The sequence below is a fragment of the Megachile rotundata genome, chromosome 1 (assembly GCF_050947335.1).
Source record: "Megachile rotundata isolate GNS110a chromosome 1, iyMegRotu1, whole genome shotgun sequence".
Taxonomy (NCBI): domain Eukaryota; kingdom Metazoa; phylum Arthropoda; class Insecta; order Hymenoptera; family Megachilidae; genus Megachile; species Megachile rotundata.
In genome coordinates, this window is record NC_134983.1 from 9,255,865 (window position 1) to 9,278,356 (window position 22,492).

The window sequence follows — 22,492 nt, forward strand, 5'->3', positions numbered from 1 at the left end:
GTCGCTGAACATTGTTATATAATCGAACATATTGTACTGGTAATGGTCGAGATAAGCGCATGATAATTTATTTTTAAACGGAATCGCGCGACACTTGTGCTCGAACTTTCAATTATTCTTACGAGAGAGACAGCACGTGAAAATTATTTTGTAGAGTCTGTAATATTATTGAGAAAGATGGTGGGTCAATCGGGTGCTGATTGAGATTAAGGTATTCAAGTTCAATTTTTAGGTGTTGTGATTGTGTAGAAATAGGTTTTACGCATTTTAAAAAGAATTTGTAAAATGGAGAAGAAGTATGTGGTTTGTAGTTGAAGTTAGAACACTCGGCTTAAACTGTATTTTAAAGATGTGGATTTTTAAATGAAGTTTGAGTAAGACACCTTCAATCCAATAATTTCGACCAATTTTAATAATTCTAATAGCCAATGATTTTAATAAGTTTCAAAAAATAAGAGAATGAAAGATGTGTGAATTTTAAGTCAAATTTCAATATGCTAGAAATATACACTTTTGAATCAAGATTTTGTAGTGAACCTTCATGCTAAATTGTCAATGTTGTATTACTTTCAAGCAATCTTTATAATTTCTAAACAAAAGAAGAAGAAAACTTTAATATCAAATTTTCTGCGCAATCATAGTGTTTCAATTTCTCAAAACGTGAAAATAAATGCTTTCCATCGAAAGTGAAAGTACTGAACTTTTTTCCAGAAGTTGAACTTTCAAATCAAGTTTCCTATCGAGCTGGAACTGGAGTTTCCAGTCGAATTTCTAGAAACAAGAACACGAGCAATAATACTCTCTTTAAAATCAGAGAATTTTACAGAAAAGATACAAATTTCGAAATCAGTTATTAACCTAACTTAACCAAACTTTCATCGTCACAAGTAAAATAGAATGCAAGTAAAATCTTCCATACATTAACGTGGACTTTCACATCGAGTTTCGTTGTCAAATTTGCGTAGAGAAACTGCAGTTCAGAATCTGAAGCAGAAGGTATCGAAAACAAAAATGTACAATTTCACTGGATAAAGTCGAAGTCGATATGTTTTTTGAGTGTGATCCGATAGTGTGCATCGATGAATCTGAGCGCAGTGCAGAAGAATGCCCGATAATATTATTATTGCGCGGGCGCGGGTCAATAATCGAGCACGTTGCCTGGCGACGGTGCTCCTGCTCTCTCTCAGCCTCCGGGATTTCTTCTTCTGCGACTAGTCCTGCAGCTGCAACGCGCAGAACTCCAGCAACCTTCATTACATCCTCATCGGACCGGTTTCATATCTTCTGGCTGATATACGTCGCCCCTAGCCTCCTAGGTAAGTCTTACTTTCGATCGAACCTCTTCTACTGACCTCTCCGAAGCCTTCTTTCTTTCTTACTCTACTTGACGGCGTCTGACTTTCAATATAGTCATAGACTTGAGAAATAGTTGCATGCTTTTAAGATTGGAGAACACAGACTTTTAAGCTAGTTACAGATCTTTAAGTTCGTCGTGGACTTTCGAGAGAGTTAAAGACTTTTAAGCTAGATGTAGCTAGTTGTAGTTTAAGCTAGTTGTTTTTTAAGATAGTTGCGGACTTTCACCAGAGTTCCAGAAATTTAGCTAGTTTCAAATTTTTAAGTTCGTCGCAGACTTTAAAGGTAGTTGATAGATTTACGTTGTTAGAGACCTTCCACTCACTTGTAGATTTTTAAGGTTGCAGACTTCCAAAACTTTTCGCAGAATTTTGCAGTTGCTGGCTTTCAAGATAATTCTAGATTTATAACATAATTGCGGACTTTAACTATTATAAGTAATCATTGTAAGACTTAATTAATGTAACTATCTCTGCACCTTCGACTCTGATGCTATTAATCTACAAGAACTTCATCGGTCAATTTGTATTACCATCATCTGTATTATCATCTGTGTATCTAAATTTCCAGTTCAATGGTTCAGTTATGTGGAGAAAAAGCAGACTGCTCGCCAATTCCAAGTTACAGGATGAACAGAACCTTGCAGCACGGTGTTCGATCGCCGGCAGGTTCGAGAGACTATGCGGATTTAAGTTGAGCGATTTATCATCTTTCCAAAAATTCACCACACTTTTGTACCGACCTACTGACGGTGCTAATTTGGGGGTCGTCAGAGCTCTCTTTGGTAAGTCACGAAATTAAAAAGTTCATTCAGATCAATACTTTAAAAGTGATCTATACAATTCACAGTATTCTCATATTATTAATTTTGGTACACTTATCGTTTGGTTGCGAAATGAAATTAGTATAAAGAACTGCTATTATTGTTGCAAAGAACTATTTGAAAAAATTAAATGAAAGTTTGCATGGAACATTTCCAGGGTTGTGCATGGTGTTAGACGTGGTAGAAGAAAGAGGACTGTCAGACGTGGACATAAAATGGGGAGATCCAATGGAGTGTCACTTCCCATTGATTCACGGAATGAAAGCCCCGTCACTGCCATGGATGATACTGATTTTCACTGTAATGTGGATGGGTGCCTTCGGTATCATGCTGGGCTTTCGCTTCAAGGTCGCCTGCGCCTGTTTCGTCATTCCTTATTGGTACATCTTCCTGCTGGATAAAAGCTACTGGAACAACCACACGTATCTCTATGGAATCGTCGCGACTCTCCTCTGGGGTACGGAGGCTAATAAGTACTTGTGAGTTTGAAACGAAATAGTCCCATCCGAGCGGAAAAATTGTTCGAAAATTGACATTATCAATTTATTTAATTTCAATCGAAAAACGTTATTCAAAAATCGATATTGTTACCGATAATGAGACAAGATTGCTTTAAATACAATTTCAATCAGATCTACATCTTGGAACCCAGATTCAAACTTTTGAGAAAAAATTTCAACTGATTTATACATTTTTATAACTTACATACTCAGTATCATTATAAAAGTCCAACAAAGTTAAATTTTTGAAACACTGTCCTGAAATTTGTTACCTAAGTTTGAGTATTTTTCAAACTTGCTTATCTAAATTTTGTCTACTTCAATACAGTTGTCCTAACTTTTTACTTTTACTTCAAACTTTCATTGAACGTAAAAATAAAATTAGACATAAAAGTACATTTGAACTAATAAGTTATCAAACTCCGAAGAACGTTCAATAGAATTAAGAATTACGGAATCCTCTTCTTACAGTGCACTGGACGCGTTGAAAACGACAGAAGCTACCGTGCCGTTATGGAATTACTTCATCTTGAGATTTCAATTCTTCGCGCTGTACTTTCTGGCGGGATTAAAGAAATCGAACGCGGAATGGCTGTCAGGGTACGCCATGACGAATTTGTCCACGCACTGGGTCTTCAGCCCGTTCAAGTACGTCGATTTCGAAATTCACGATTAATAAAATTAGAATAATAAAATTGACATAACGTTCCAGATTATTTTTGACCACTGAACAAACAGATTTTTTCATAGTCCACTGGTTCGGATTTATCTTTGACCTCACCGTTGGATTTTGGATGTTGTTTGATAAAACACGTGTCCCTGCAATGATCTTCTGCACCGCCTTTCATCTGATGAACTCTAGGCTGTTCAGTATCGGTGAATACTCATTTCTATGATAATTTTGGGACAGATATCTTTTGAATAAGAATGTAAACAACTTTAGTGTCGACTTGATGAAGTTTGTTCGTTTCATCGTGATTAACGAAAAAAATATTTAGTGTCGAAGATGAAATTTCACTGTATTACTTAATAGTTTTTAATAGTAATTTAATAGTACAGTCTTAAAGCCAACATCAAAACAGTAGTTCACTATTATTTTTGATAATCACTGGATAATTTGAAGTCAGCAAGTTATTGACATTTTACTTAAGTAAATTTATTTACTTAATTATAAACATCAAGTTAGGTTAGGTTGTGTGAATAAATCTGAATTATAACAATAAACAAGACACTTCGTTATTTTTGTTCTAGGAATGTTTCCATACGTGTGTCTCGCAACAATGCCACTGTTCTGCAGCACCGATTGGCCCCGAAGACTCGTATCTTTCTTCAAGCACAATATTTCTTTCCTTGCACAAAATCTCCGAATTAAACGAAATTCTGTAAAACGATTAAGTGCCGGTACGTCAGAGACATTAAACCAAAAAAATTGCGAGATGTCTAGTGGCAAGTTACGAGACGAAACAAACGGTAATTCGATGAACGATAAACATAGAAAAAATACGACAGATTCGAGGAATCGTGAGATGATTCGTAAAAATTTTAAAGACTGTGTCAAACCAACGAAGGTGACAAAGAGACAGAAGTTCGTTGTGTCTCTGTTGTTATTTCATGTATTTTTACAATTTTTCTTGCCGTACTCCCACTTCATTACGAAGGTAATTTAGAAAAGGAGATGTTTATGATTGCGGTGTAATTGATGGGATTTCATTTAGGGTTACAATAATTGGGTGCCGGGTATGTATGGATACTCCTGGGATATGATGGTTCACGTTTGGGATACTATATTGGTTGTTATTAAAGTTCATGATAATGTGAGCAATGAAGATCGTTATCTTGATCCTAAGGCATGGGTGCAAACTGATAGATGGAAGACACATGGTGATATGGCTAGACAATACGCTTTTTGTTTAAAAGTATGTTAGTTTTATTAATGATATTTTTTGGACACTTGTAACATGTTGTTCAATATGTGTATTGAAGTATTATTCAATTTTCAATTATTTTTCAAAAATTCAATTTTCAATTATCATTGAATTATTTCTAAATGTAGAAATGTAATAAATGAACAGTATGTACATTCACGTTTGCAGGATAATCTGATCGAGCAAGAAAGCGAACGCAACGGCAAAACAAAATGGACGCCACTGTCAACTAATTTAAGCATTTATATCGACGTGTGGTGTTCACTGAACGGAAGATTCCAACAAAGAATGTTTAATCCGAATGTCGACTTGTTGACAGTAGATTGGCACCCGTTTAAGCCCATCTCGTTTTTAATGCCCCTATTGTCGCAATATAATTCGTACAGGTACGAACAAAGTAATCTATTACAAACCCAGCCATTCCCTACTAAAGTTTATTACCGAACAAATAAATCCACGTACATGCAGTTAGAGTTACAGTAGACTTTGTACTGCAATCTTTATATGGGAATGATGTAATATCAAAGAGGATGGAGAAAATGAAAAAATATTCATTATTTCAGGATTTGTCGAAAATTGACAAATTTAATTTGACCAGAATTGCAACTTCATTCATTTGGATTTAATTTGACCAGAATTGTAATTTCATTCGTTTAAATTTAATTTGACCACAATTATAATTTTCATTGTAATTTAATTGACTGAATTTGAATTTTTTCAGAATTATAATTGAAATTGCAATTTAATTTTCTGACATTTTTACTCAAAATTGTAATGGTAATTTAACTAATGGTTTAAATCATTCAAAATTGTAATAATAATGTAAATAACAGTTCAATTTACTAAAAATTATTAGATTACTATACAGCCTCACATAATTAACAAAGTTGCATTTTGTGTACAGATATAAACTAGAAGAAATCCAGCAAGACGTTTACGCCTGGTCGAACGATACAGACGTGCTTTTCGTAGCCGATTTCCCAGGAATGCATTTGGACAATTACATCTCCAAAAACTTCACCAACGTCTCATTAACTGTACTAGAAGGAGAAGTGAAATACAGCGACGAGAATAAAGGAAAGGGTGTGATCGTTTCTAAAGGATCATCGATCCCCATAAAAACGGGTCAATTTCACAAAGTAGAAACAATCAGCACTTATCCAGCCTGCTACATGTACACCTATACTAATCGAAACAAACAGAAATCGGAATCAGACAGGTATTTATGTATTTTCCTCATGAGTTCTTACGATGAACAGTTTTCTGATAAATAACAAGGTTAAATAACAAAATTAAATAACGAGATTAAATAACAAGGTTAAATAACAGGAAGATTGTTAAGTAACACTCTACGTTCAGTGATATATGTATGTATTTACTGAGAAATATTTTGAAAACTGATTAAATGAAGTTTCAAAGTTGCATATTGCATAGGAAAAGTATACAGGGAGTTTCACAACTGGTAGTAATTCAAAAACCAAGCTTCAAATCCCATTTTTGCAAAGGAAAAATTTGTTCAAGAAATTCATTTATTGAATTTGAAAAATCATGTCAGTTACAATCCCTTTCCGAGAGTAGCACTTGTGAGACAACCTGTATAATATGCACCTAAACATTTAAATTGCATAAAATGTCATGTGTTACTTCCCTTTACTTTTGATTACGTAAATACTAAATTTTAATATATTAATAATATTGTTTATGTATAATTGTTTTTCAGGACAAGTGACCTTGATGAACAAAGAGAACCCCTGTCAATACGAAAAGAAATTAATTACAAAGTCGACGCATGGTTGAGGTCCTTCAATCATATAGCAAATGCATTTTTTTACCTAGTTTATAACGTTCCTATGGTGCGGAGGGTGCAGGTTAATAAATAATGTCAATTGCATCTGTATTGTTGAATTAATCCTAGATTTTCTGGAATACACTTTAAAACGGTATTTAGTTTTTACCTTAAAGGAGTATTTAGTTCCTTATCTCACATGACATGTGTTTAGTGATAAAGTGATAACAATTTTATTTCATTGTTAACGATTCAGTGAAGACTTGTGTATTTATGGTTTAGAGGGATTGTTTATGTGGAAACTATTATATGTTTAGTGAACATAGAAACTTTAAATAGGAAATTTTATGAGTGTGCTTGCTATTAGTGAATTTAATGCGAATGGTGTTGTAGCAGGTTTTGTATATTTATAATTTAGGAAGATGCTGGTTTATTTATTTAGAAGTTTCATTTTAGAGCAAGTTTGCGAAGAAATTGAAAATAGAGAATGTAAACAAATTCTAAATAAAATTTAGGATATTAGAAGTTTAGATACTTAGAAGTTTCGAAATTTAGAAACTGGGAAAGTAACAAATTTAAAAATATAGAAATTTGGAAAGGAAAAAATTTATAAATTGAAAAATTTATAATTACAAAAAATTTGGAAAATAAAGAATCGAGAACAACAGACATTTAGGAAATAGAAAAATTTGAATAATAAAAATTTGAAAAGTAAAACATTTAAAATAACAGACATTTGGAAAGTAAAAAATTTAAAATTATAAAAATTTGAAAAGCAAAAAGAATCACAAAAATTTCAAAAGTAAAATTTTCAGAATCGCAGAAATTTCCAATCTCTCCAATTATCAAATTTCTAAATCCAGAAATTCCAGATCTTCCAAATTGAAAAGATCGGCCTGAAAAATTGACTGACAAAATTTTATGAGAAGTCAAAATTCGGAACAGTGTGAAGCAATTTTTACAAAAAAAAATTTTTATTTGGATGCAAATAAGAATTGTAATGTATTTAAATACTAGAAGATATATTTATTTGTATGAAAATATATTTGGTACCCAGATGAATTTACAAAAATCCCAAACACGTTATTAATACGAAGAAATGTTCCACTTCCCTGTATTTCAAAGACGTAAAAATAAATTCTCATCAAGTTATAGCCATTAATTAAGCGCTATTAATCATTAATATTAATTACGTTATTCAAAGACATCGCGGTCGTAAGTATGTCAACTCGACCGCGACAAGATAGACATAACATATCGTGCGACTAATAATAAACTGAAATCGGTCTTTCCTGTTCGAATAAATTTAAAAAAAAACCTTATGACGAAATTAATCTCGGAGACGTTGAACTTGACAAGCGTAGAAAGACGTTAAATACGAATGTGTGATGAAGATAAATGGTCAATAGCTTTTTTCGATTACTCGATCACGACTTTCGATCTCTGGTGGAATAAAATTTACGAAACATTGATAACCACACGGTTTCAGTAATTTCACGCTCCGATAAAGAATATTCTTATCGGACACATAATTTCTGATAGAATATTGAACTTTGATATAAAAACGTCTCTGTGTCAACAACACGCGTAGATGAAAATAAGACTAGCAATTTTTTTTTTTTAATTATTTATTGCATGATTATAGGTTGATCTGATTGTGCGATGATTATTGATAAATATTTTTTAGTATTTTACAGAGTTTCACAGGGTGTTTGTTATGAGAGAAATTGACTGTCAATAGATTAATTATTAATTTGTGTAAAATTGGTCATTTTGTCGTTGATTGTTTATTTGTACAAAATTAAACGTTTTTAGCATTGACTATTTATTTTGTACAAAATTAATCGTTTTTAGCATTGATTATTTATTTTGTACAAAATTAATCGTTTTTAGCATTGATTATTTATTTTGTACAAAATTAATCATTTTTATCATTGATTACTAACTTGTACAAAATTAATCATTTTTAGCATTAAATATTAATTTGTTTAGAATTAATCATTTTCAGCATTGATTATTGATTTGTACAAAATTAATCATTTTTATCATTGATTATTAACTTGTACAAAATTAATTATTTTTAGCATTAAATATTAATTTGTTTAGAATTAATCATTTTCAGCATTGATTATTAACTTGTACAAAATTAATCATTTTTAGCATTAAATATTAATTTGTTTAGAATTAATCATTTTCAGCATTGATTATTGATTTGTACATTGTACATAATTTCTCTCATTGATTTTTAATTTCTACAAAACTAATCATTCGTTAATATTGGCACAACGTCAAACAAGAGATTCTGTTATAACCTTTGAAATGCATAGATTTAAAAAACTGTGTTTCGTATCTCAACGACTAAAAGATTTCTTCGCAAAGTAAGGTAGAAATTGCAAGACGCGAAAATCTGATACAACTGGTATCGTCTTAATAAGCTTCTTCGTTTGATAAGCTGTAAGTAAATGCATCCGGTAGATTTAATAGTCGCGTCAGTAACGTACCACCATTTTATGCAACCTAGTGCGCAACCGCGAACAATCCGTTTTATTCTGTAACTCGAATAACCTTCTTTCGTGTGTATATTGAAATACTCTTATTAAATTTTCAAATAAATGAAGAATTAGAGTGCATCTGCTAATAAGCTACAACCGGGTATAACTGTACGCGTGCGTTCAAGAACGATTTCGAGATATCGGTAGAGAAATACTGTTCGCTACTTTCAGTCGATTGCAAACTTTACTGATAAGAATTTAATGAGTTGCAAATAACGTTTTTAAGTTCGCAGTAGAATTAGTTTCACAATGTCACTGTGAGTGTTGTTGAAGTCGAACGAATAAATCAGGTATTAAAATTGTTACACATATTTTCAAATTTATGGATTTAGAAATTTCGAAGTAGACTTTCAAATTTTGAGTTGTTAGGATTTTGGTATTGTAAGGAGATTTTTGAAGTTTTGAGAGTTTTGAAATACACTATTCCTAAATTTTTTTTAAATTCATTTTGTTCAAATCCTGAAATTCCTAAATTCAAATATCGAATTTGCCAAGTTCCTCAAGTTCTAATTCTCCAAATTCTCAAGCCCCCAAATTCTCAAATCCTCAAAATCTCATATACCAAATTTCCAATTCTTCAAATTCTCGGCCCCCAAATTGTCATATATCAAATTTTCAATTCTCCAAATTCTCATATATCAAATTTTCAATACTCCAAATTCTCAAACCCCTAAATTCTCAAATCCCCAAATTTTCATACATCAAATTTCCAATTCTCCAAATTCTCATATACCAAATTTCCAATACTCCAAATTCTCAAACCCCCAAATTCTCATATATCAAATTGCCAATTCTCCAAATTCTCATATATCAAATTTCCATCTCTCCAAATTCTCGAACCCCCAAATTTTCATACATCTAATTTCCAATTCTCCAAATTCTCATATACCAAATTTCCAATACTCCAAATTCTCATATATCAAATTGCCAATTCTCCAAATTCTCATATATCAAATTTCCATCTCTTCAAATTCTCGAACCCCCAAATTCCCATATCTCCAAATTTTCAATCTGCCTAATTCCCTAATTCCTCAATTTCCAAATTCTCAAATTCCCTAATTCCTCAATTCTCAAATTCCCGAATACCCAAATTCCCAAATTCCCAAATTCTCAAATCCACAAATTCTAATTTTCCCAAAATTTCCAATCCCAAATTCCTAAATTCTCTCACACAAAAATAAACCTCCACAAAAATTTCACCATTCTTCAATTTCAACCGTGATCAAATTTCCGCCCCGCCAGTTCAAACACCCCTTAACTACAACTACCACATACCACGTGACAGTGCAAATCCCCAACATTCACGAAGAGTAATGAAATAATGAATATTTCTCCTCGGCCAGAAGATGGAGTGCAAGTAGAGTGAATCAGCGGACGTTATCATTATCATATCATGATCATCTGAATCGTAGCCTGTTGCTTTCCAACTGCCATAGCTGATCGAATCGTTGCTTATCTAGGTACGTTGCATAGTGAAAGAATGTAGACTGTCAGTTACACCGTGCTACAAAGTGAACTTTAATAGAAACCAAGGAAACTATGTAGCACAATTGCATCTGTGATAAATTGATTACAACATCGGTGAACATAGACATAGTGGTTGCAATCGATCAAGATCCAAACGATCGAATCGTGGTAATATGTTTGCCAAGCGATTATAGTGACTGTGATGTGGTAATAAAATTAAATGAAGTTTCTTTGAGAAATATCATGGATGTAATCACGGGATTTGACGCATAGATGCGAAAGATTGTCACCTGTTTATGAAGATAAGAGATACGTCGATTGTTTGGACTGCTCATTTTCAAGTTTAATCGACTGGAGAGTAATAAACGGTAACTCTTAATTCGTATATTTTTACAATTCATGAAATGTAGTTTTATTTAGAGGTAGATATAGTTTAATGAAAATGGGTGAGTTTTTGGATTCATGTGCTGAGACCTAAGGGTGTGATTGATAATTTGACAGATTTACATTTCCAACTGTCAACTTGTTAGACGCACTTGGGAATATAATCGGAGATTTATATAAAAGAAAAATGATATTTGAATGGGTAAATACTATATGAAGTCCTCTTGATTTATAGTCAAACTTTTAACAGCATAAGTAACTTGTGTTCAAATATTGTACTTCACAATTTAAGAAATAGTTACATTTTACTGTTAAACAAATAATAATGACATTAACTGTCTGTTGAACAATTCTGCTGTTTTTTGAACAGCTTCTCCCAAAATGAGTTATAAATAAAATGTCTGTCTTTCAAACAATTAATCCTCTACCAAAATCGAATATAAATAAAATGAATGTTCACATAGCTCCTCCACAAAGTTACAAAATTTCGTAAATAGATGAACACACAATAATACAATTTTATTAACACACATTTTATTTCAATTTTTATATCAAATTTTCTTATCTCAAATTAAATTACGTAATAAACCCAGACAAATTATGATAATTGCAATTTTCAGGTGAAACAATGCCTGAAAATGGAAAATACGACGCATCGCTCAACGATCCCCTTCTGCAGTCGATGGACAAGCTCGGCACAGGGTCCAATTTTCTCTGGATGATATTTATTTTCACGTTGACACCGACGATATTCAACGGAATGCATTCCTTGTCCTACATCTTTATCGCCGACGTGAGATTAACAATAGAAATTTTGTATGTCTTCAAAGGATGTAATGACGTTGCTGTCGTCAATAATTTATAACTATTTGAACATAGATCCCGAATCACTGGTGCTCGATACCAGTTTTGACAGCGGCTAATTGGACCGACCAACAAATAAGAAATATATCCTCGTCTGGTTCTTGTACCATGTATAATTACGACTACGAGTATTTTGCGCATATTGGATTCCAGCAGGCTTTGGAGTACAAAATTACGCATACTATTCCTAACTCGGTGGAGTGCGGGGCGAGAACCTTTGAGGAGAGCGCTGATGGAACTTCTCTAGTTCAAGATGTAAGTCTTTGAAAGTTACGTTTATATGGATTTTGTCTAACTTGGAGATTTATAGATTTATGGATTTGTGGATTTGTGGATTTGGGGATTTGGGGATTTTTGGTTTTTGGATTTTTGGCATATAGAATTAATATATATAAAATTTCGAATTCTCCATATTCACAAACCCCCAAATTCTCATATATCAAATTCCCAATTCACCATATTCTCAAATATCAAATTTACCAAACTCCTAAATTTACAAAACTTCAAATTTTCAATCTTCCTAATTCCCAAATTGCCATATTTTCAAATCTTCAAATTTTGAAATCCCTAAATTCCCATATATCAAATTTTCTAAATCCCCAAATTCTCAAGTATCAAATTTTCTAAATCCCCAAATTCACAAATATCAAATTTTCCAAATTCTTAAATTCCCAATTCTCCGAAATCTCAAATCCCCAAATTCTCAAACATCAAATTTTCTAAATCCCCAAATTCTCAAATATCAAATTTTCTAAATCCCCAAATTCACAAATATCAAATTTTCTAAATCCCCAAATTCACAAATATCAAATTTTTCAAATTCCTAAATTCCCAATTCTCCAAAATCTCAAATCCCCAAATTCTCAAACATCAAATTTTCTAAATCCCCAAATTCTCAAACATCAAATTTCCTAAATCCCCAAATTCTCAAACATCAAATTTCCTAAATCCCCAAATTCACAAATATCATTTTTTCCAAATTCCTAAATTCCCAATTCAAACACGCAAAACGAGCGATCAAAGGTCCGCAATTTACCGGTCCAATTTATTTTGCAATTACCACATTCTAATATCGATCATTAATGACCGCAACACCTGTCACACTGGCAAATAATTAGAGAAAACCTGTTAATCGGGTTTGAAATTATTTCAGTGGGATTTGGTTTGCGACAAGACTGCAGCTCGTTCGAGCACTCATATGGCTCTGTCGCTCGGAAAATTATTGGGCAGCGGTTTCTTTGGATTTTTGGCAGACAAATATGGCCGAAAAACTAGTTACACCATCGGTATAATATTGTTGATGACTTCTGGTCCGCTTGGTGCGGTCGTTCCATGGTACTGGGGCTTCATGGTCACCAGATTATTTAATGGCGTCAGCCACGCAGCTATACAGTATTCTTCTTTCACCATACGTAAGTTAGGTCGTAAACTGCATATTTCACGGGTAGTTCAATATATTGTAGCTTCTTTAGTTGTTATGTCTTCATTAGTTTCATTTCATTACGGTTTCATTAGTTTTCATTATTTTTTTTCTACGACCTTTAATAACTCCGGTTAACCACTTAACCCCTTACACTATTTTGACTGTGACGCACTTGTACTTCCGCTGTGATTAATTTTAATCGAATTTTAAATAGGTTCAATTTGAAGTTCAAGTCCGATTATAATTTACACAATCAACGATTGCATAATATCAAATTGACATAATTCTTAGTTTTAATATTGTAGCCGAGTCACTTGTGGCTGACCTAACAAATAAATCATAGCGCAAGGGTTAACCCTTTCACTTCTATGTCGACATCACATTTCTCTTAGATCTTATAAATAATTTAGATAAACACATAGGTTCAATATGTATATTTTCATTTATTTACTACTTATAATAAATGAAAAATTGGAACGCACTGTTCCAATACATTTGATTGTATTGGAACAAATAATCCGAGAATAAACCTAACTTAAGACATCCTTTCAATATTGACTTTGGAATGTTGCAGTGACGGAGGTAGCAGATGAGAAACATAGACAGTGGATGGCAATCGCCTACAACATCGGCTATGCTTCAGGAATAGTAATTGTGCCTGGAATAGCTTATTTGTTGCACGAATGGAGATACATTCAACTAGCGATATCCCTACCAGCTCTGTTATTGCTGATACACATGTGGTACGTTAATCGTTGCTGCATTCACCTTGAACATTCGATCGGATATCAACAATCTTCTTATCTTGTATTGTTTGATCTCACCGCTGCATGTGGGATTAGATAATTAAAAGTGTAGTGATTTATGATCACTGATTAGATCGAAAATGCTTTAGATGCTTGCTAAAGGTAGATGTTTACTTGAACAATGTTTATTTAAACTATGGTCGATTGTGGTGGTCGTTGATCTCTCTGGACAATGGTAAAAATAAATTCTCTAATTCGTATATTTTAGACTACTTTAAATTTTGGAGAAAGTTTAGTCATTTGAAACTTTACTTTCCATGTGTCACTTCAACGGGTATAATTAGACTTCTGTTATACAGGGTGTTTCACAGCTAGTGTAGGTCCCTGAAATGGGGGTCAGACGTTCTGTATTACCAACGCAAGCTTCCACTACAACTATGGCAATACAACAAGCGTTTACCGTAATTAAACTTCACCGTAATAGACTTACGAAGGGGTTTATACGTTTATAGGTTTATGCCAGAGTCTCCACGGTGGTTAATATCTCAGAATCGACGAAGGGAAGCAAAGGTCATAATCGACAAAGCGTGCAAGGGAACTGCCATTGAAGCGCCATCGTCAACAGCTGCATTCGTCGATCGAGGTCAAGAATTGAAGGTCTCGGATCCTCGGAAGGTGAAAAATGCGGTGAATTCCGTTAAGGAAGAATTACGTAAAAACATCAAAGGATTCAGAGTTCTGATCGCTAATGGCGAGTTGAGGAAGCGAATTCTTATTACAAATTTTAGTTGGATGGTCGCCTCACTTTGCTATTATGCTTTAGGTACTCCTCGCTGATTATGTCAAATATAGTCGAATAAATCATTTAATTAAATATAGTCATATAATCAACTCATGCTCAAATCTCTTATATCATATACAATCAAACAATCAATCATTTGTATCAAGTACAATCAAATAACCAAATTATTTATATCAAATACAATCAAATAATCAATCATTTATATCAAGTACAATCAAATAATCAAATCATTTATATCAAATAGAATCACGCATAATATAAATCAAATTAATAAACACACAAATATAAATCAAATATAATCAAATATAATTATAATGGATGGTTTTCCAATGTTTGCAGCTCTGAACCTGAATAACTTCTCAGCAAATCGATACATTTACGTGTTGATGATGGGTCTGACAGAAATACCAGCTTATTTAATACCAACACCGATTTTAATGGTAATTGGACGACGAACTGGAAGTTCAACGTTATACATCATAGCATCCTTCTGTTTGTTATGTATTCTCACGATACCGACGACGGACGCCGACACGATTATGGTCATCTCTTTGATTGGAAGATTCAGCGCGACAGCTGGTTATGGTATCGCCATCTTGCATAGCTCCGAACTTTTTCCTACGGTAAGAAAAATCAATACTTATGAATACTTGTAATCTTCTGATCAAGCTTTTATGGCCAAAGTAGCAAATTTCAAAGTTCAGAGACCAAAGTAGCTTTTGATCTAGAGATCAAAATTTAGAGTATGGAGCTCCGAGTCCCACATACAGAGTGAATAATCTGGAGTCTAAAATCCAATATCTTAAATACGACGGTTAGGTCTTAGCTTGAAAGTCTAAATCTAAAACCTAAAGTCTAAAGGCTAGATCTCGAAAATCCGTACATACATAAATTTTGAGAATAGCACTTGAACAAGTCAATGATAGTCAACTTGTATTGCCAGAAATTTGTATGATTTTCTATGAATATTGTCAGTGAACCAATAGTTCAGACAAAGCTGTCCTATAGCTCAGATAACATAAACAAATTTTTTCTGATAATATCCTAATGGGTATAAAATTATTTGTGACTATTACGCTGCGGTAAAATTTCACGAATCTCGCTCGAAAGTGACTTAGCCCTCGTAACTCGGCACACCCGTTTCAATTAAGCATTCCAATTACTTTTTACAATGTCCACAATCTCCTTTGGAACAGGTTTGCAGGAACTCGGCCGTAGGAACGAATTCCGCGATGTCCCATGTCGGAAGCGTGGCTTCACCTTACGTGGCTGATTTATTGGGCGCTGTGGCGTGGTGGGGCCCGACCACTCTTTGCGGTGGTTTAGCATTGTTGGCAGGATTGTTTTGTGCGACATTGCCGGAAACACGTGGCAGACCGTTGGCTAATACGCTCGACGAGGAAGTCGCGGAAGGACGAGACAATGTGTCGCTGACCAACTGCTGGAAATTTAGATGAGATGATGTCCATTCTCGACAGCGTTCTCCAATATGATACCATATTTTTCTACCCTTTTTACAGAAACAATTCATACTGGATATCATAATTACATGTATACACGCATTATTTTATCGTATAGTATAAGTTGAATAGAGGTTAAGTTATAGATAGTCGAAATGATCTCCATCGATTTCAAATAACATTTTTGCTACCATTTTGATTTTTAACGTTATCGTGTCATTAGTATAATTGGTCCATAATTTTATGTAACTACATTTGTATAATGGGTCCACATTTTTATGTGTTTACATAAGTACAATGTGTTCACATTTTTGTGTGTCTACTCTTTGTTGAGACACACTGCTTTAAGAATGTTGTTATATTTAACAATCACTGCCAAATTTTTTGAAACGAGAAATGAGGTCAGCTCAAATGTGCTTTCCACGTGTTTCACTAATATTGTACATAGTTATCGTCAAAGAATGTGGTCCCGCTGTTAATGTAACACGTTATGCGTTATAATATGAATGTGGGTCACCTTCTAAATTTGGTAACTAAGTGTTAATTGGACGACAAGTTACGAAGTTTTTTATGGTAATTTTATTAGGACGAAAAGAATGAAATAAATTCGTACTGATTTATAATACTAAGTTGTTTCCATCATTTAAGACCTTATCCTCCTTTTTATATCTGATATTTGTATCAATATTTGTATTAAAAAGAACAAAGAATTTATCGTTTAACATATCATTAATCCTTTCGGCTAATTATTGTATAGCAACTTACTTAATATTTGAATATAAATTGAATAACTTTGTTCATAAAATTTGATCATTTGGTTCAAGTTAAAACAAATGAAATTATCGTATAATTATTTCAAAATTCTCAATTGAAGGATGAATTTAAATTACAATTTTTATTAAACTCATTTCATCAGAAAATGGTGAGGCTAATCGATCTATTAAATGCACATGCACGATAAAATTAATCAGTGAATCATAGATACGCCATGTGTTTGAATGCAATTAGATAACATTTCTGGATCCGCCAGATGGTCGCAGCTATCGTTTCGATACGGAACACCAAGAAGATGTTGAATACAAAATTAAGGACCTCCTTGGATCAAGGATCAAAGAAGCAGCCAAGGTATTTCACAAATATTTTCATCGTCAAAAATACCTTCTCGATAAGTTAAAATCGGTAAAAGTTGTTTTTGGCTCGGCTCCAAATTCTATAGTGTTATTGAACTCAAACAGCCTAACTTACATAACAACCAAATCAAAGCACAACGATATTTTGAGAAGCTCTAATCGTTAATGAATTCAGTTCTGCATGGCGAAAACTTCCAGCGGCTGTTTCGATACTGGGTTTCGCTTTATTCTTGTTATGGATACGTCACCAGCTGTTTTTGCGATTGGAAACGATGAACATCCAATGGAAGCAAAATATGCGGACAAATTCGAACGAAGTTGAAGGAATCTACATTCGGCAGAGAATCGCTGCTGGTTACTGTCGAATTCCGGATTGCGGTCAGATTATTTGCTCGTCGATTCCTGAGCACCTCGATCCTGGAACCGTAGCGTCCAACTTCATCGACAGCGTTTTCAAGGTATTTCTAAAGCGCCAGTTGAAACAACATATCGTTCGTTCTATTTCGCCCACGCGTTATTCTATTGAGAAATATTTTGCCCAGATCGACTGCAAGAACGCCGCAATCATAAAGCTGTCGTTCAACGACTGCAAATTTCCCGAGAACAAACTACGAAGGAACTGGCTGCGTACCAACATGTCGATAGACGCGCTGACGTTCAGAAGTTGCTCCCTGAGCGAAATCGAGGACGATATTTTCTCCGAATCCATTTACAAGAGCACCAAGAGTATTATTATGGTCAGCAACCGGCTCGACTCTCTGCGCAGATCGACGTTTCGTCATTTGAAGGCATTGAGCGACCTCACGATTCAAAATAACACCATCGAGTTAGCCGAATTCGATTTACTGGCGGACGTGGCGGATTCCTTGACCATTCTGGACCTATCTGCCGCTATAAATAATCGGGAAACACTGCGAAACATCACCGGAGGCAGCGTGCCCTTGTCGAAGCTTCAAATTCTGTCGATAAGAGAGAACTCTGTGCGTATAATCGATCGTCAGCTGTTTTCAGCCGTGCCGTCGGTGCAGTCGCTTTACCTGGACAACTCGAAAGTCGAGAAAGTTGCGAGAGACACCCTGGAACCGATGGCCAGCTCCATACTGCAGGTGTTTCTGAACGGCAACAATATTACCACGTTGCCGGAGGGTCTCTTCGACCGCGTAATCAATTCCAAAAGATCGTTTCGTATGACAGCGAAAGATAATCCATGGCACTGCAACTGCAGCTTGAAATGGATGCTGGATCACGTCGGACACGAGTCCAGCATAGTGGTCGGCATCCCGACATGCAAGACGCCGGAGATAAACGCTGGCAAATCGTTCACGAAAGCGAACTTTTGTTATCAATCAAACTCTACTAGTCCAGCCGTCACGAGCGGGTCCACGGAATCAACCAAGCACGACTGGAGTCCGACCACGACTCGGCCCACTGAGCCAGCCAACATTAATCTAACCTGCAATGCTACCTTCCTGTACACAGGTTCACGGAAACTGATGTCGAGCGATTTCCTCCAGATTCCTGCACGGTTTCCTCGTTTCTACGTTTACAGGAACCTGGATGGGGGTATCGTGGCGAACCTCCCGAATCTTGATGAAGGTGTCACGTTGCTGTGGTTCGACAACCACGACGTCGAAGGCTCGCTGAGCTGCGCGAGGAACGTGAAGCAGTCTTATCTCATACAGAGTATCGATCCGTGGGCCACGTACACGATCTGTTTGCTAGTCGGTAACACCACATCCCCATTGAACTGCCTGGCCGCGAGTCCAGTAGGCGAATCTGTAGCCTGGTTGAAGAACACGGACAAGGGCTGGGTTTATGGAATCTTGGTCCTTTTGCTGATTTTGTTATTTCTTGTGGGAGCCGTCGCCGCGTTTCTGATGGTCAGAAGACACCCGACTCTTCTTCGAGGCAGCAAACGGGTGATGCTGGTGAAACACAGGAACTTGGATGTTATTGTTCTTCCCAAAGGAGTTGATATGAGCGAAGAGAAGTCGAGTGTGGATCAAAAGTCTCAGGAGGATGGGTACATTACGCCACTGCCTCCGGTGCCGGTTCCAGGTCCTAGGAGATCCAGGGTGTCTAGAATCAGCGTGCAGAGCGATGTTCACAGTTACGTGTCGCAGATCGAACCGACCGACACGCAACTGGATTCTTGGAGACTGACGCGTTTGAACAGCGAAATAGAGAAACGGAAATGTCCGCCATTGCCACCGCATAGAAAGAACGCTGTGTCGTCTTTGTCTTCGACGGCGGAACCGAATGAAGCGTATTATTTGTCCACTATTTAATTCTTAAGCTTATCGTGACTTTATTTGAGATACGCACAAGACTTGGAGTAAAATTCAGTGCTCGTTAAAAAAACGACTTTTGTTATTGTAATTTAGTGAGACATTTAGCAGATTTAGGTTAATACACTTTGGTTTGGAATTTACAAAATTGAAACAATTAGAGATATCAGATACTATTATTTTTTTACTGTTTAATTATTTGTACTATTATTTTTGTACCACTTACATGATTTATTTATACTGTTGTTTTTATATTATTCGTACTATTTATTATACTGTTATTTTTATACTACTACTACTATTTATTTGTACCACTATTTTTGAACTAGTCATACTATTTATTTGTGCTATTATTTTTATACTACTCACATTATTTATTGTGTACTATTATTTTTGTACTAATACAATTTACTTGTACTATTATCTTTATACTACTCACACTATTTATTTGTGCTATATGTTGCGAATTAAGTTCGTACAAATGAATCATTGTCCATTGGTAGATTTGTGCAGTTTCAGTTTGCAAAATCAATTTGGTTCGAAAATCAATTGACTACCCATGCATCTAATTGATATCTGACGTTACTGATTTCACTATAAACCGCTACTCTCACTGTTTCTGCGAAACCAATACCTAATACCGGTAGTAGGTATGGTAATCCAGATAGTAAATAAGCTGTGACATTGTATCGTGCCCAGAAACAGTTGCGGTTTGTAGTGAAATCAGTAACGCCAACCGTCAGTCACGTGCTGGTGTACTCGATTGAATTTCAAATTCATTTTCTTGAAAAGCGTAGCTTCCTACGACGAAATGTTATGTTGTCACTTCTATATTTGGAGTCATCTAATTTTTTATACATTTCTCTTCATATGTATCGTTTGACTTACCATCCTGTGTAATTAATTGGAACATTTAAACATTGAAATATTGAAGCATTGAAACATGAAAAGATCCAAGTATTGAAATATTGAAACATTGAAACATTAAAGGATTGAAATATTAAAAAATTGAGGTATTGAAATATTGAAATATTGAAAAAATCGAAGGTTGAAATATTGAAGGATTGAAACATTGACGCATTAAAAGATTGAAATATTAAAGTATTGAAACATTGAAACATTGAATTATTGAAAGATTGAAATTACGACTGATTCGAATCGATAAAAAAAAATACTGTGACTTATGAATTAAAGTATATATTTGTTATTTTCGAATAAATCCAATATAAAATATATTAGCATTGGAGAAATACATTCTTAATTTAAATAACACAAGTATTTCTGTAAGATAGTGGATAAAAGTGAACGATCACTGTCACGCGTTAATCTAAAATAATTGAAGGAACATTTCGAAATTCGTTCTGCACGCGTCAAAGACACATTGTACGTTTTGCAAACGGGAAAATAAATAATTCTTGTCTCATCGTTTCGAATCCCATTAAATCTGGCTGACAGCCCAACTGCACCTGTGTCAATGTCAATTTCAACGATCGAGCCTCGTACCGAAAGCCATCGTTCTGGGTGAAAGTACGTAATCAAAAATAAACCTGTCTTCGTTCAGGAAATGTAGTTTAACGAGCCTCTGTTCACGCAACTACTTGTTTATTTCAAAAATTAACGAACACCGTAGGCATCTTGTATAACAAGGAGAACATATTGTAAACGGTACGATGGTACAGATTATTTAACAAGTGCGTACAAATTACTCAATTACAATTTATTGATACATTGCTAGAAAATCTAAAGATGATTTTAAAATTGAGAAGAAAATCGTCAAGTTTTATTGTGTAGCTCGTAATTATTTATAATTAACAAAATAAAAATTTGCTAAAATATTGAGTGGAATATATAGAAAAATAACTTAAAAATAATTAAAAAAGAAGAAGACAAATTGTATCTATCTTGTACTTGGCATTAATTGTGCATAACTGACAAAATCTAAAATTCCTAGAATATTGAACAAAATTTATAGAAGCTACTTTAAAAATATTTAGAAAAGAAAACAGTCAACTTACTTTGTACTTGGAATTACGTACATCTAACAAAATCAAAACTTGCTAAAATATTGAACAAAACACTCACAATAACTTGAAAGTAAATACCAAAAAAAATGGTAAAATTGTACAATTGTTCCGTAATCAAGATTTAATGTTACCAAAATGTTAAAGAAAATGATAAAATAACGTAACAAAAATTAAAAAAAGAAGAAAGTGGTACCGTTACTAAATGAATAAGATATCTTGAAATTCTTCGAATATATTGGTAAATGAAAAGAATTCCAAACTAAACAATAATGTTGATTATTATGATTGGCCAGTCGCATCGTTTATTTATAATCATTAGGTCAGTAGTTCGTCGCAACGTCGACGGTCTATCTGATTGGCTAAAGAGGTCACTCAGGCCCGATGCACGTTCCTAGGAGCGTCTGCCAGGTGAGCTTTTTTGCAGCACCGAGCTTCTGGCAAACCACTGCAATCCTCTAAAAGGACGCAATGCCAATATCAAACCGCTGTACTGCGTTTGGATCCGGTGCAATCGGTATAATCGTTTGCGTGCTCGCCCACAAGGCGCGTCGTGTCGCGTCGTGGAAACGACCGGCTTTCTACGGCTACTGCCAATCGCAGTTCCGGATTTGCGTGAGCTTGACATTGCCAAATGATGTAACCACAACGTAACTCGTTCCCTTTCCTGCTTCGTGGCAACCCGTTGCTTTTCGATCACGCTCGATGAATCACGATCAAATTGTCGCGAAAGGTGCAACGCCTTTTGTCCTGCCCATATTTACGATTCTGATTGATTTAATCGTTTTGGTGTCGGTGCAACGATTCCATATTACGGCTGACTCTGATCAATTTTCCGAAATCGTCATTTCGTTGATATTTTATTAAACTGAGCAAGTTTTGGTTCAGGTTCCTAGTCTCAGACGGGGAGGGGACAAATTTATTTTGCTGTGCTTAACCATTTTGTAATATTTCAAATTTATGGT

At 34.7% G+C, this 22,492-nt stretch overlaps 3 protein-coding genes and 1 long non-coding RNA gene across 6 annotated transcripts; 3 read left to right on the forward strand and 1 right to left on the reverse strand.

Moving 5' to 3' along the window:
* The first annotated feature begins 1,048 nt into the window (after nt 1-1,048).
* On the forward strand, nt 1,049-6,547 carry GC (gamma-glutamyl carboxylase). The gene is made up of 10 exons (XM_012279224.2): nt 1,049-1,316; nt 1,927-2,140; nt 2,337-2,658; nt 3,151-3,327; nt 3,392-3,555; nt 3,931-4,337; nt 4,395-4,595; nt 4,773-4,990; nt 5,509-5,823; nt 6,325-6,547. Exons 2-10 carry the CDS (start codon nt 1,942-1,944, stop codon nt 6,482-6,484), a joined length of 2,163 nt encoding a protein of 720 aa, XP_012134614.2. The 5' UTR covers nt 1,049-1,316; nt 1,927-1,941; the 3' UTR covers nt 6,485-6,547.
* A 2,118-nt stretch (nt 6,548-8,665) lies between these two features.
* LOC105661774 (organic cation transporter protein) lies at nt 8,666-16,713 on the forward strand. Of its 2 annotated transcripts, none has more exons than XM_076531010.1 (9): nt 8,666-9,232; nt 10,286-10,777; nt 11,414-11,586; nt 11,673-11,912; nt 12,811-13,069; nt 13,655-13,823; nt 14,339-14,649; nt 14,968-15,251; nt 15,825-16,713. In XM_076531010.1, the coding sequence occupies exons 3-9, from the start codon at nt 11,422-11,424 to the stop codon at nt 16,083-16,085; spliced, it is 1,689 nt and encodes a 562-aa protein (XP_076387125.1). In that variant the 5' UTR covers nt 8,666-9,232; nt 10,286-10,777; nt 11,414-11,421; the 3' UTR covers nt 16,086-16,713. The 2 variants fall into 2 exon arrangements, with proteins under 2 accessions (XP_076387125.1, XP_012134615.2); XM_012279225.2 differs by having other exon boundaries at nt 10,403-10,777.
* Nucleotides 15,108-18,379, reverse strand: LOC143264391 (uncharacterized). 2 transcript variants are annotated; one of them, XR_013038117.1, is made up of 3 exons: nt 18,256-18,379; nt 15,792-18,177; nt 15,108-15,246 (listed from the first exon to the last, which is right to left on the reverse strand). It is a non-coding gene; the product is annotated as an uncharacterized LOC143264391 (long non-coding RNA). The 2 variants fall into 2 exon arrangements; XR_013038120.1 differs by lacking the exon at nt 18,256-18,379 and having other exon boundaries at nt 15,792-17,765; nt 17,850-17,989.
* On the forward strand, nt 17,491-19,506 carry LOC100879584 (leucine-rich repeat transmembrane protein FLRT1). Its single transcript, XM_012279545.2, has 2 exons — nt 17,491-17,676; nt 17,761-19,506. The coding sequence occupies exons 1-2, from the start codon at nt 17,491-17,493 to the stop codon at nt 19,504-19,506; spliced, it is 1,932 nt and encodes a 643-aa protein (XP_012134935.2).
* Nucleotides 19,507-22,492: the final 2,986 nt, after the last annotated feature.